Here is a 16,116-nt window from a genome sequence, read left to right on the forward strand (position 1 = left end):
GTCCTCTCCACGCCCAGTACTTCCCTCTTGGTCTTCCTCCACCACTAAATGGCGCTTGAGGTTAAAGCCTAAGTGTAGTAAAATGAAAAAAGAACCCACAACAAGGGACATGAACAAGGGACATAAACTATTAAAAAACAGTAGTAAACTTTAGAATTAAAAAAAGAAAAAATATTTCCTCCTGCAAAGTAATACTAGCACAGTATGAAAGGCTTACCTTGAAACAAAGCCTTCCGGCAGGGCACTGTCATCGCTGACAGGGCTTCCATCTTCACCCGGCATTCCTTTCCGAGTTTGTGTGCTCCAGCTGCTTGATTGGCCGAGCCGTGATGACACGCATATGCATGCATGTGGGAATCACAGCCGTGACACAGAGCTCTGAAAGAACGGCATGAGTATGCCATTCCTTCAGAGTGCATGTGCCAGTGATGTCTCCGGCTGCCAAACAAGCAAATATCTCCTAAATGGTGGACGCTTGGGAGATATTAATTTTACCTACAGGTAGGGCTGGGGAAAAAAAAAAATCGATTCAAATTTTCAGCAAATCAATTTTCTCGATTTTTTTTTTTTTTCACCTGAGGAGCTGCGGGCAGGAGTTTTTAGGCAGGCCCGCGACCTCGCCTAAAAACTTCTGCCCGCAGCACCCCAGGACCGGCGCTGACACCGCACCGGTCCTGAGGAGCTGCGAGCAGGAGTTTTTAGGTGAGGCCGCAGCTTCGGCCTAGTCCACGATGCCAGACACCAAGGACTAGACCGAAGCTGCGGCCTCGCCTAAAAACTCCTGCCCGTAGCTCCTCAGAACTGGCGCGGTATCCATCAAAAGAAAAAAAAAAAAAAAAAAAAAAAAACTTGATTCGAATCGTGAATCAATTTTTTTGGGAGAAAATTGCCCAGCTCTACCTACAGGTAAGCTTTATTATAAAGGTAAGTCACAGATGTAGCACAGAGCTTTGAGGGAACAGTACGAGTATGTCGTTCCTTCAGAGTGCATGCACCGGTGACGTCACCAGCTGCCAAACAAACGAGTATCGACCTAAACTATACACATTCAGGAGATATTCATTTTACCTACAGGTAAGCTTTATTATGTAGGTAGAACTCATTAAGCAGCGTTTACTACCACTTTAACATGCCGTGTTCCCTGTTCTGTTGGCTCCTGGTTTCCTTAATTTTCCTCCATTGACATGGAACACACCTGAATTGAATGTACGTATACTTTTATATATAAGTAGAGAGGTCCTGCTCATCAAGTGATGGCATGATAGACATGAGCTTGTAGGCATTTATAGAACTCTGTGAATGAATGACACAGCTCTTTTCAAATTCTGACAGTGGGTGCGGGGAGAAGATCCCCGGCCTGCTGTCACAGCTAAAAAAGGATGGAAGATCTAACATATTCCCAAGGGTGAACTTATCCTTGTTGCTGCATTCTGGAAACCTATTTTATTGCACTTGATCACTTATAAACAGACTCTATAACTTTTCTGATCACAACATGGAGAATTCTCAGGTGGTTATAATGCAGGTTGTACCTTTCAATCAGAAACCAGTTTAGGAAAGCATATGTTGTAAAAAAGTTTTCTTCAGAACAAAGGTATGACGCTTCAAAAACATGAAATCTTTGCAATGCAAATTCACTTAGAGCAGAGGTTCTTTACTTGGGGTCCATGGATGGGCTTTGGGGGATCCACGAGGGTCCGATAAACAACATTAAGAGGCTGGGTTCACACTATTGCAAATTGGATGCGGCTTACACCTCATCCAATTCATAGAACACTTTCAAACATGTCATTTTCAATAGGTATGGTTAACGTGTGTGTGTTGCATGCGCACTCCACATTGCACAAAGATCAAGTGCATTTTCTAGGCGAATTGCAGGCACATGAACTTCAATGGGAAAGCATCCGATTCACAGATGTGTTCCTTTCTGAACAGGAATGCTCTCCCCTCCTCCGACACCTCCCCCTCTCCCTGGTCAGCCGATCCGCAGCTACAACAGAGATGAACCGCTGAATGAATCCTTTGCACAGAAAATGTAGCTGCAATTCGCGCCAGATTAGTGTGAACCCAGCCTTAGACTACATTCACAAGTGCGTTTTTGCCCAACACCGATTATATGGGAGGAAATCAGCAGTGAAGTCCTGGCGATTGGGAGGCAGCCCCTTTGAAAGCAAGACAGCGAGTCTAGAGCTGATCACTCACAGGTAATCATCACAGCCGACAGCCTCCAACTGCTTTCAATGGGACTGCCTCCCGCAGCTAATTTATGGAAAACACGCTGCTGATTTTTGCACATATAAAAATCGGTGCTAGATAAAAACTCAGGTGTGAATGTGGTCTTACTTACAGTGTACAGCTCCCCCTTGTACCATTCAATGGTTTCCCATTAAAAAAAAAAAAAATTAACGCACCCCGCCACTGCTTATAGCGCCAACCACTAAGCGTCTCTTGACTTGTTGCTGTCCCATGTTTACCATTTCAATTTGTTATCTTTCTCTGCACAACTCCCATCTTGTGCTGCTCCATAATCGTAAATGCCATTTCTCATTTTCTAGAACTAGTACGGTAGTAGATTTAATTCAGAATTTGCACAACATGATTGTATTTAATTTCTGTAATGAGTGGCCAATACTTTTTGCATGAAAAGTAGTGGGTTTTTGTTACAATTGTTTACTTCATGTAAACAGAGTATGTCATATGTATTAGGCAACCTAATTTCAATAAAATACATATATTCACTAACTGCAAAGTTGTGTTTATGTGATAATTTCTGGGGAGGGGTTCCACAGCTTTCAGATTCTTAAAGGGGTCCGTGACTTAAGGTTAAAAGCAGAATTTTACGCATAACTACTTGATACAAAAAATAATGTTCTTAAGGCAAGGAGCATACATTCCACACTAATAATTATGCTATCAAAATTAATGTGTGCTGTAAATTGCCTCCAGCATTGCTCCTGTTTCTACTTGCTGGAGGCCGCCATTTTGTTGAAGCCCAGAGCCCCTGTAGAGCGGTAAATCTTTAGGCTGTCAGTAGATTGGTCTCTAGTGGCTCTGGCTTTTGGCACAATGCAAAAAGAGAATGACTGAAGCTGTGAGGAGCAGGATGAAACCATGCATTACTGGATTTTAAATATTAAGAGCACTCATTTTTACATCATTATACCTGCAAAAGGGGCCCAATATGAAGTCATCCATCAGGACTAAAGTTTCACTGTAAGAACCACGGACTTAGAAAGTACTGTATTTTGCGCCACAGTACTGGGAATACTCTTAATGGAAGAACAGATGTCTTAGGCTCCATACACACTGAAGCTCATAAATGGATTTTTTTTTTTAACAGCCCATGAACTCCCCTCTATGTTATCCTATGTGTCCATGCACACATGGACGTTTTTGGACATTTATCAGCAGTGGAGTTTATGTGCGGTTGTCTGAATGCCCTAAAATCGTGTTCAGGAGCTGTTTTTCTGACCACAAAAAACACTTAATAATGTTAAATGTGCATAAATGCTGATAAATACTGATAAACGCTCAAAAATTTTGCTCACCAGCACTTTGATCCATTAAAAAAAAAAAAAAAAAAGTAAAAAAAATAAAATAAATAAATTCTTAAAAAAATAAAAACTTTAACGCGGAAAAACCCTAATAAACACTTTTGCTAAAACATTAAAAAACATTGAAAAACTCACTGCAAAGCTACGGGTGTTTTTATAACGTTATTTATTATAAAAACTAAAAGTGTCTGAATATCTGATGTGTAAAATGAATTGTCATTGTTGCATGTTTATTGTATAATAGAGAGATCAGTGTCATCCGTAGTTTAAGCTGCACCACACAATTCTGCATTCATTCATCTTATCCTATAGAGTCAGGTCTGGGTTTGGCAAACCCAAGAGATCTTTGCTTGCCATGTGCGATTCTGTATAATACACTCGCTGCTGTAACTGTGGATCTGTTATTAAACTGTACACTTTACATGTATCCACAAAGCATGGGTTAACATACTGAATTGCTTTATGCTCTAAAAAACAAAAAAAAAAAAAACAAACACTTTTGCTTGCCGCAAATTCAAAACTGCTGATATTGAGCTGCTTCATGTGACCCACATCTTAGGTAGCTTAGAGCACAAGGTCTCTGGGTACCAGAAGTATTGTGGATATTTCACGTCAGTGAATGCAGAAAGTCTATTGCTTTCAGTTAGATTGCATATGTTGAGAGCAAATACAAAGTTACAAACTATAGATTGTCATAGTCAGAGGTTTTTTCCATACAGGATACATTTCTGTCAGAAACAGAATTTAGCGAGGGCCACTTTACGGTTGAGCAGGGATAAGTGTTTCGGAAATGTTGTGATGTGTACTCATGTCTCTTATCTATGTTAGTGACCATCTATGTAAGGAAGAATCATCAGACCATACTAAAAATGAAAGCACTTAATAGGAGTACAGGTGGATAGTGTTAAATAATAATCCCAGTGTTGTATGGGATTTGATTTGTAAAATTATAGATACTTTTAGTTATCTCTGAGCCTCTTGCAGAGAGATCAATTGCATGTTAGGGTTGGCAAGACTTCAGAGCTTGGAGGTGGCACCACGGTCTGGAGAGAAAGCAGAGCTACAACCAGAATAGAAATGAGCTCCAGAGCCACGGCTGGCATTCTAAAACTGCTCCTCTCAATGCTTCGTCATATGTCTATCAAACATTTAAAAATTAAATAGGTCTGGGTCCTACTGAGGAGTGCAAGGATGGGGTTCTAAGCAACCACTGATTAGTCTCCCTAAAGCCGCGTACACACGTAGCCGTCTGTCCGACGTACTTAGTCTGGCGGACTTCCCGCCAGACTGTCCGTCTGACTTTCCGAACGGGCTACTTGCCCACACACGGCACTTTTTCAGCGGACTAATACGGCGTACTAAGTCCGCCGTACTATCCGCCCTACTTTTGAAATGAACGGACTCGCCCTAAGAATTACTGACCGAATCACGCATCAATTTATACTTCATTGTACCTATTTGATGCCAATTCAGTTAGCAAGTTATAAGTATTTGGTAACTCCTTATGCCCTAAATATCAAGAAGCTCCGGGCTCTTTTTTCCACTTGCTCTGGGGTCCTGCCCCAAATACAGGCTTATTGGAAGCAAATAATCTTATTGCCTGGCATCATGGGTCTGGTATAGCTAGACCTTTGGCTATGCCTGCTGACTATTCCTAAGTCTTTAGAATTAAAAATCTGCACAGCTTTGAGCTTGAGGTATGGTTCACTGCCAAGAAGGTTAGGCTAAGGTGTGGATCCTAGCTGGGCTGCCTAACTTACAGCAGTGAAAAGCAGAGATTAAGAAACTGATCTATGACCAGAGAGGTTGCCCAAAAGAAAATATGGGGTACGGGGCAGGCAGAACCTTCTACTTTCTGTTTATTAGACTCAACTCCTACTTGATTTTGAACAGTGGCTCTTTGTGTTTAGGTCCGATGTACAAAGGCTGCAGTGACATATAAACTCATTTGTGATCGGTTAAATTTCTTTATATTTGAGATGCCATACAACACATTTGGTTTTGGTTTCTTAACCAATTATATAGGCTTTGCTACATTAGTTTGCACTTATTCCTGCTAACAGTCTTTGAATAGGTTTCTCATTTCATTTGTCTTCAGCAATTTTATAGCTTGCAAATTATCTATGTAATACATTCCTTCTGTGTATACTACATCACAGAGACCTTGTCTCATTCTTTTAACCAAATATGTACACTATAGGTGTTAATAAAAATAATTTTGGAAAAATTTAACGGGACAATATATTATTTATTTTACAAGTTTAGATAAATAAAATGGTAGAATAGCTGAAATAAAATAATGCTTACTATATACCAAGGGGTATTTATCAAAACTGGAATAGACAGAATCTGTAGTGGCTTTGCATGGAAACCAACCAGCTTCTATCTTCAACTCGTTACACTAAACTTTGAAAACGAAAGATAGAACCGATTGGTGGCCATGCTCCAGATTCTGGCTGCTCCAAGTTTTGGTAAATTCCCCTCACTGTGTTCCCTGGATCCATACAGTTGATTATATAAACAGTGACGACATTCGTTTCTCAATGTTTTCATGCCGATTAGGATGTGTGCAAGGCCTAAATATCTGAAGGTGGCAAAACTTTGGCACTTAGGTTTATCAACCCTGGATAAATTATAAATGAAGAAGTTAACATATTTTCTCCATTCTTTAAGAAGTTCAAATATTTTATTTTTAAGTACTCTGTTTAATTAAAGAGTTCCCTTTCCCAATAGTAATAGAACTCAAAAATGAAATGGACTGGATTCTAACTTCCAAATTTTACAGTAAAAAGATATAAATGTAGGTTGACTATTTATTTCAAGGTAAAAAAAAACCTGGAGGGGAACTCCCCCAAGCTGACTGTGGCTGGAGTTGAAGGTTTGTTTAGGCTCCAGAGATTGGTTGCTGGCGTCACTCCAGAGCTGAGGCTAGACAAACATGCAATGCTGGAATTACTGCATGGACAACTCCAACTGTGTTATTTTCAACCATGACCATTGTATGTCCTTTTTATTCATGCACAAGCTTGGAAACACAACCCCGCTCCTATACTAGATTTCATATACCATAGCTGGGTAAACTGAATTTTGACTAGTTTCTGAAGAACCAGCCAAAACTCGACCAATGGATGGACCTTTTCGCACACCATCACCCAACATCCTTCAATCCAAAAATTGAAGGAGCCTGGTGTATAATTCTTCAATGAACAATGACTGCAGCCAAATAGCTGTCGGAATACAATTGTCTCAGCACTGTTTAGCCTGGATGGAGAAAACCTGTAAGCTCTTGTACACACAGTCAGACATTCCAACAAAATCCGTTGGATTGTGTCTGACGGATTTTGTCCGAAACTTGTGTTGCATACACACGGTCAGACAAAGTTGTCGTAAAATCCGATCGTTCGTAACGTGATGACGTTCATTCGTTACGACGAGACTACGTTCAGGCTAGTAGCCAATAGCTTTGGTCTAGGAATTTGATCTGAGCATGCGTGGCACTTTGTCCGATCGGAATTCTCTACAAACGATCGGACAAAGTCCTATCGGATCATGTTGTCGGAAAATTTTTATAGCCCAGCTCTAAAACTTTGTCGGTTGGATAGTCAGACGGAAATAGTCCGATGGAGCCCACACACGGTCGGATCGGATATTTTCCATCGGAATATCCGACCGCGTGTACAAGGGCTAAGACTTTTTCTTCAGCCCAAAGGGCTAGTATATGGCCAGCTTAAAAGTGAAATGCATTTTACTGAACTATAGATTTTTTTTTGCTGAGTGGCCAGCTTTTGTTTTTTATTTCTATGTGTGTATAGGTCCTTTGTTACGTTTAAACAATTTGTGAACTTCTTTCAGTGCAGTCAACCTCCCCCTCCCCTGAAATCAAGTCTTGACTCCTGAATAATAATGAGTCATTCCTTTTTATTCCGGTTTCATAAGACCAGTGGACACTCTTCCCCACTCTCTCACCAGGATTTGGGAATCTAAGACAACCGGTCTGGCACACCCACTTTCTTTGCAACCTTTGACTGACAGACCAAGAGACTTCCAGTGTGTCCCGCTCCACCATTATCTCATACATGGCTGATAGGGCCACCCATAATCCTGCCTATTGAGAAGTACAATTCTTATTGCAGGATAGGAATTATAGGTTTTTTTCAAGGAACATGACACAGCAAGGCCCCTTTCACACTGCCGCGACTTGAAAGTCACGTGATTTTGCCACAATTTCGGGGAATGCTTGTGTAAAACTTGAGGTCTATGGACCTCAACTCACATCAAAGTTGGACCAAAGTAGTACAGGGACAAGTCTCACAGATAGGTACTCAGGTACTCATTGTAGTCCCAAGTCGCAGGACAAGTCGCACAAGTGTGAAAGAGTCCTTAGTGGGAAGGACACCTCAGCCTTTTTTGGTGCTGGAGCAGAACATTGCTGCATGAATAAAATAGACAAAATCGCCAATGAAAAGAAGGTACTGACCTTAAAAAAGAAGGAAGCATGCACACATTTGTAAAGTCAAGAGCAGTAAGGAAGTGATTATCAAAATGTATTACAATCCCTGAAATCAGCATTAACTATCATGTGAAGTGGGGGATTTCATAATTTCTAGGTGCCAATTTGAAGTTTATTGCTTGGAGCAAATTTTTAATGTGTGTTCTCATTGCAGCCTTCATAATGACTTTTAGAATAATGTCTCAGGCACACATTTGGGGGGGGGGGGGGGGGGGGGGGGGGAACACAACGCACTTAGGCCTCATGTACACTTCTGCTGGTAAATGGATGTTTAGGACCAGTTGGGCATTTTTTTTTTTTAACTGCCCCTGAACTCTCCTCTATGTTATCTTATCAGTAAATGTACACAGGTACGTCTATAGTAATTTCTAGGCAGTTGCGTTTAGAGGCTTTTTTTGGAACCACCAAATGTGGCTAAACACGGCTAAAATGTACAACGCTGTTCAAAAAGGACTGCTGCCATGGGACTGTGCATTTAACGGGATTATATTAATTAGGCATAAGTTAAATTTTCTACAATAATAGTATACCTGTCATTTTAAAAGCTACATCTCAATCAGAGTTCCTAGAAAACAATTATATAAAGGTGTTACCATTAGAAAAGCACTCAACCAATAAACAATATTGGCTGCTTTAACAAGGGAAGTGATGAATGTGATGGGGTTTTAACATTCACGTTTAGTTGGATCACTGATGGGGAAAATGCTTTTTATGCTACAAAACTAATTTAGGCCTTCAATAGATTCCGCTTATGCGTACGTTTTACTATAAGCAATAAAACCACACCAACAAAAAGTAAGACTCAAATTAGCTTTTATTCTGCTTCAATTGTGATCAACATAGAAATCTAAGTGACCAACATCTAGTCTGCTTGGCCATACAAATAAAGACTTTGTCAGGTGTCCAACAAATGGAATGAAAGCAACCATAGTAACACAATAGAATGCCATCTTTGAAATTTTAATTCTCGCCAATAAAAAGCTGGAGCAAGAATGCTTTAAAGAGAACGCCACAGGTACAGTTTAAAAAAAGGACTTTAATCTGCCCAGAGCCTGTGAAAAAGCCTAACCTTTAGAAAAAGTCAAATGTGGCCACAGGTGACACTTTAGATGACTAAATGGGAAGCGTGATTTGCACAAAACACGAATGAGCACCATCTAGACATACTGCGGAAGCGTACCAATTATCCTAATGTGCAGTTTTGCTACAGCAATACAGTCTCTGGTGTAAACTCAAAGTACAGTACTGTGCCCTGCAAATTATACTAAATGGATCAATGTAATTGGCCTACCAGAGTGATTTATAGCACCTGCCAAGGCAAACTCAGCTATGTAGAACATTCTCTAAAAAGTGGAAGAAGTGTTCCGTTGAGGATGGAATTTGTAATCTCAGGGGACAGCGTTATTTACGTGAACTTTAGCCAGAAAGATTTAAATGTCTACAATCGCTGTGCATGGTTTATTATGCCAACTATTCATTATTCTCACCCCATTTTACATTGTATTATACATTTTCTGAACATATAGACTGTGTGAAATCCCTGGTGATCCTGCCAGTAGCGCTGCTTTCCTATTAAGAAATGAACATACTAAGCAGGAGAGTACACCATGGTCAGTTCCCTAGAAAAATCATAAATTTTGGGTTGTCCCCAAAAAAGTAATTGAGGGGAAATTTTCTAAACCCGATGACCTGGCGGACCCCACAAAATTCCCTCAATTTTCAGGGAATTCCTTTCACCTCCTGTTTGGCCATGGAACAGGAAGTGCAGGGAAATCTCCCCAATGGGACACACCCAACGGGGTTACAACCCTCCCTTGCTCTATCCAAAATGAAAAAAAAAAAAAAAAAGTTTAAACTTAAACTGAAGCGATTGCAAATATCCTTTTCAAATTAGACTATCATTTGGTCTTGCGTTCCTTCTATTGGTGTGCGTTTTTATTTCTGCTAACCTGCTCAGTACACAATGGAGGGTATCCCTGTGAGCAGTCTAACCTGAGCCAGTGAGCCTTCCAAATGTTTTCCCCCTCTCCTTACCAAGTATGAACTCACATCCAAGTCCTGGCACCTATTGGCTGCCATTTGCTTCATTGAAAATATCCTTTAACCACTTAAAATGGAAGTAAACCCATGGATTTAAACAGTTAAAAAAAAAAGGCTTGCCGGGAATGCTAACTGCACATTGGCTGTGCTCTCAGCCAAACTATCAAACCATCCAATGGCTGGTGTCATAACGAATCACATGTGCAGCACCATAGCAGTTGAAGATTAAACAGAGGCAAAGATGGCAGCTTTCTTGGCTGAAAACGATAGGGGAGTTTACTTCCACTTTAAGTACCTGTCTATAATACCCCTGCATTGCCAGACAATTATTCAGTCATGGAACACCAAATAGATATTATATATTTTTTTGAAGATAGATGAATGTCTCTTTTGGGGGTATTTAAAAGAGAAGTATTGGTTTTCTTTTTATTTCAGAATCATACTAGCCTAGGTGGATTCAGCATCTGTCCCCTGACGCCTCTAACACTGAGAACCGAGCGATCAAACATCGCCAATTGCCTGGGTCTCAGAGCTCTCTGCTCTGCCCCCCCCCCCCCCCCATGCTCACTAGAACAGTGAGCTGTGGAGGGGACAGGAGCGGCTCACTGAGAGGCTGAGTTGGGTAGTGGTCCGGGCATGTGGGTGGATCCCGGCCATATGGTAGCGATCCTTCCTGAGCCTGGACTGGCTCTGTGACGTCAGCCGACAGCAGGCTTCAGCCCGCTGTCTGCTGAAAATGGATCACAGGAGTGCAATACGAACTGTGATCCACAGAAGTACAGCCAAATGAGATTTGGCTATACTTCTCCTTTAATAACCACTTGGTTCTTTATTTTTTTATTATATAAAAAGGAAAAAAATCACCAACAATTTTGAAGAAAAAAATGTTGTAAATGATATTGGGTAAATAACTGTCCACCACTTTTACATAGGACATACAAAAGGTATTTAAATTACATTACAGATACTAAACAAATCCATATTAAGAATGGTTATAATCATAACTGCCACATTTTAAGTCAAACTAGCAAGGCCGGCTTTACTACAAGTGCTCCAATGTTGTTTCAAGTAGAAAATAAATTTTTAATGTAGAAGTATACCCAAACTCATTTTTTTTTGTTCTGGATAGGGTATGGAAGGGTTAAAACTTCTATCAGTATTTTGTTCTCCTTACTCTCTGTGCACCATGAACTAGGACAGGAACGGAGAGGGACTCTCCCCACAAGGATACATACATCAATAAATCTTAGAAAAAGTTCTAAAGCTTCCCTATTGTATAAAAAAAAAAATAATAATAATCTGGCTGTTGATTAATATCTTTTATGGAAAAACCTGCACTCTTAATTACTACTAAGCATAAAGAGCCTTGCATTGCTTACAGGCCAACACACCAACTTCTTTTTCGGTTCCTACAGTTGTCCTTGCAATACTAAATTATTACAAGTGCTGTGCACTCCAACAGAAAGCAATGGTCATACCCGGAGCATGCTTCTGAGTAGGGGCAGTGTTACTTTTTTACTTTTTGTGGGCATGCACAGCTAAGAGTCCCAGCAGAAGCATAGGAACTGGAGAAAAAGCCAGAGACATGGATTGTAATCACCACATGTTTCTGGCCAAGGTAGTCGTTGCATTTATAGAGCAGGTTTTAAACCATAATCCTAAAACGTCACTTATTTGCGCTCTTTGGAGTTGATTTCCCAAAACCGTAGAGTGCAAAATCTGGTGAAGCTGTGCATGGTAGCCAATCAGCTTCTAACTTCAGCTTGTCCAACTGGGCTTTTAGAAAGAAAGAAAGAAAAAAAAACAAACACAACTGGAAGCTTATTGGTTTCTATGCAAAGTTACACCAGATTTTATTAATTTATTACGGGAGACTACCCCACCTAAAAACTGTACTTTGGGCCTTTTGTACCACCTCCCCCTCCCTTTAGATTGTAAGCTCCACGAGCAAGGCCATCCTGATCCTAATCCTTCTATATTGTAATTGTATGGTCTCCCTTTATATTGCAAATGCTGTAAAACCTGTTGCTAAATAAATCCAGGAATACTAATGTCCCAATTGGAAGACGTCTCTTCTATTCCGATTCTGGTGCCAACCCAAAATTTGGGATTTTCTTTCATTTTCATTCTTGGTAATAACATAAACAGGACAAAGAGTGAATCTCCAGAACGCGGGCCACAGACAGCAATAAAATACCCAGCAGGTGTTCTAATCCCTCTCCACTCTGTTCTGCACGTAGCCGCCGTTCAGATTGGGCCGATTTGACATGTCAAATCGCCGCCAATGGCATTGTCCAAATTGGTACAATGCCGACTTTGCGGCGCCGCACTGATTCCCAAAAGTAGTTCCAGCACTACTTTTGGCGACTTTGGGGGCAATTTTAATAGACATCTCTGCAGGAACCCACACAGATGTCTCTGAAATCGCTCCCAAAGTCGGACTGAAATATGGGTTTGAAATTGTGCAAGTTCAGCTAAACTTGCATGATTTAAAACCCGCCATTAGTGTGAACCCAGGCTTAAAAAAGTTTTGTCTTTATACTTTAATATTCACTAAATTGTTTAAAATGAGTATCCAACTAAATATTTTTTCTAAAATAAAAAAAAATAAAAAAATAAAAAAGATTTGACAGCATAGCAATCTGCCACACAGACAGATCTATACAACTTACTTAACACACAGCACCACATTCCTTGGTTTAGAATGCTGACATCATTTAGGAATTTTTTCGGACTGAGAATCCAACTCTAAATATCTTGACCTAAGGGCACCTTAACGAGGACTAATGACTCTAACAACATTGAAATTGGTCCACTGATTTATCTTGCACAAACTTTGCCAATTAATCATCTTCTCATATAATAAAACCTGCCGGCATAGTGACTAACAGAGGAAAATACATCATACGTGGCAGCCAAAATAAAGAACACTAAGCAGACCTGTAGGAACAATGAACTTCAGTTCCAAAATGCCTTCTCGATGACAATGTAACAGAATTGATTTTCTGGTATGATTGTGGTAACCATAAACTAGTAACTGACAATGACTTCAACATATTCTATGAATGATGAAGACAAGGCAACACATGTGGCTTATTAACATAGCTAAAGCTAATGAGATGGCGAAAAGGTCAGGCTCGGGTTTAGTGCAAGAGAATATCATTTCAGGGCTATTTCTAGGAAACCGAGTAAATGTATCCATCACCAGAGGTATATTACTTACCTCCACATAGGAAATGGGGAATATTCCTATTTTGTCTCCCAGCATTCCTTCGGCCCAGTTTTCATCCACTCTGCGGATCACCGTGAGAATATCATCCTGTACAGACAAGTAAAAATTATCTCAGCAGGCTGCCATCACCGACTTCATTCCATAGTACAATCCATGAGATAAACAATGATATTAGATAATGCACAGTAACAAGAATTTATACCAGCAATCGGGGTCACATGTGTTCTAGTATTTTTTTAGCAGTTGTACCAATCTTTCATTTTTTGCAGGTTAGGAATCAATAGACCAACGTAAAAATTTTCTACGTGTGTAGAATGGCTGCGAGTTCAAATCTCATATCTTACATATAATAATGTGCAAATACAAGCAATTCTGTGCTCGACGGGAATGTGAAAAGATTTACCAAGCTAGTAACCAGTGGATGTCTATTGGATGTTTACAGTCAGTTTACTGCTCCAAAGGAACCCAGTAAACACCTTTTTGAGGAAAAAAAAAAACAAAAAACCTCCTTTGGGCAAAGAATGCACATTGCAGGGATTTTACATTTTGTTGCAGATTTCTACCTTTTGTTGCTCTAAAGAAATAGTGGTTTGTTTGACGGTGTCCTGTGCATACCGATTCTAAATGGGAGGGCCTGGTTCATTCTAATCACCAGATGCACTCTTCTAATGAAAAAAGATGTAGTGTCTGCATTCCTTTAGAAGTATTTAAAGAAGATACGTTAGCCATTACAAACACTGTAGCGGCTGGCTTTTAATAAAAAAATACACCTATATGTCCAGGGATCCAGCGTTGTCCTCACCCAGGTTGGTTCTTCGCCAATCTTGGCTGCCTTGCACCGCCATCTTGGATGTGGGAACCCAGCTGACTCCCTGCAACTTCCCACTGCGCATGTGCGAGTCATGCTGTGCTTTGTGAATGGACCTGCAGCCTCCTGGGACAGGTCACATGTCCCAGTAGGTTGCAGGCGGGGGGGCTGCACTTCCATTGGAAGTGGAAGTGGGTAGCTGTCAACTGGTACCGGTTCCGTTAAAAAAATAAATTAGAAGAAGCAGACCTTCCTGTTTAGGTTGAAGTTATGCTTTAACTCTTGGGGAGTATCTCACCAAAACCAAAAACTGTATTGCAGGGGATGCCTAAAATTTTACTTGCATCTTATTGCAAATTTCTGGGAAAATAAGCCTTCATTCTATGTCTCCTGTCCTATCATTGTATTAATTGTATTTGTTTTTTGTTAAGACCTGCTGGGATTATCACCCCGGCTAAGTTAAGCTGGGTTCACACTGCTGCCGGATGCGGCTCACAGCAGGGGTCCGGTGTGTCTCTGTTCTCCATTTCAGGGACGAGTCAGGGACAAATTTTTGCCTGAATTCGGCCCTGAAATGGAGCCAAAGACGCACAGGACCCCTTTGCAAGCTGCTCCGCAGCCACCCCAGATATATATGAACAGGCTCCATATAGAGTCAGTCACAATCTCCTGTAAAGCGAAGAAAAACGCATCCAATTCGCACTAGTGTAAACCCAGCCTTAATATATACCTGTATCTCACAATTCATTGCCTTGCAGGGCCTTCTAATATTATAAAATTATTATTTTTAAATTTGCGATTTTTTTGCCCAACAAAATATTTATTTATTTTTTACAATGAAGTTTTAACAAATCAGTTTTTTCCCCCAGGATAAAGGAACCCGTCGCTCCGACATTCCGTCCACCTTAACTCAAACAGTCTGGGCTTGTTCACCAATTCTGAGTCATTTCCAAAATATAACGCATGAAAAGTCAGATACAAGCTCATCACAGTAAATCATATTTCCTTCATCTTTATTTCTCATGTGAACTAGAGATTTCCAGGCACAAAAAAAAGCTGCTTAAAATGAAAAGCAGCATTGCTGCCGAAATAAAAGGATCATCTGCCAGATCCCAACAAGAGGCATAACAATAGATGTTTTACAACATTTCAATAGCAGTTTATGTAAACACAAACATATGGAGAACAAGCAAACAACCCGTAACAATACGGATCCAAAGAGAACTGACAATTCAGTCTTCTCAAAAGAATGTTCAGAGACACGATGTAAGAACACAATAAGACGTGAATTCTGAGCTGTTGCACATACCCTGGTCTGAAAATCAAATGAAGACAGGCAGGGAAAAGACCTCCAGAACTAAAGCAGGCAATACACTAGACCAGGGGTCTCACAACTGTGGCCCTCCAGTTGTTCAGGAACTACAATTCCCATCATGCCTAGTCATGCCTGTGAATGTCAGAGTTTTACAATGGGAAGTGTAGTTCCGCTGCAGCTGGAGGGCTGTAGTTTGAAGATCCCTGCTCTAGACGAATCTGAAAATCAACTAGTATATGGGCAGCTTAGGCTAGTTTCACACTGGTGGCAGTCCCTACCACTCCTCTAAAAAGGGCGATGCCATAGCTGGCAATAGCCACCGATTTGGCCTGTCAAATCGCATAGCAAATCGTTGCAATGTGAACCAGGGCTAGATGTCTTCTTTTTTTTTTCCAGCAGCTGAAGAGGCGCTTTTTTTTTTCAGCAGCTGAAGAGGCGCTTTTTCATAAAACTACTGTGCCACAACCGCCAGCCAATTGTTTGGCTCACAGCTGTAGTGCAGTCCCATTGACTTGAATGGTTACATTTGGAAAGCAGCACCACTTGTCTAAAGCTGGGTATATATGTACTAAAATGTGTCCGGTTTAGCAGCAACTGGCTTAATTTCGGTATGCGTGTAGCCCAGTCGCATTGTTCTGCTGGAAGATCAACCTATTC

The 16,116-nt window shown here is 40.6% G+C and overlaps 1 protein-coding gene across 3 annotated transcripts in view; it reads right to left on the bottom strand.

Moving 5' to 3' along the window:
- SH3RF1 (SH3 domain containing ring finger 1) overlaps window positions 1-16,116 on the bottom strand; it is a 267,169-nt gene that overhangs the window by 77,213 nt on the left and 173,840 nt on the right. For all 3 annotated transcript variants that reach the window (XM_077477183.1, XM_077477182.1, XM_077477180.1), the window contains exon 4: window positions 13,328-13,423. In XM_077477183.1, coding sequence (XP_077333309.1) covers window positions 13,328-13,423 — 96 coding nt within the window. The remainder of the gene's footprint in view (window positions 1-13,327; window positions 13,424-16,116) is intronic.

This window comes from Lithobates pipiens, unplaced genomic scaffold (assembly GCF_037356315.1).
Source record: "Lithobates pipiens isolate NorthernLeopardFrog02 unplaced genomic scaffold, aLitPip1_a1.2 Scaffold_13, whole genome shotgun sequence".
Taxonomy (NCBI): Eukaryota; Metazoa; Chordata; class Amphibia; order Anura; family Ranidae; genus Lithobates; species Lithobates pipiens.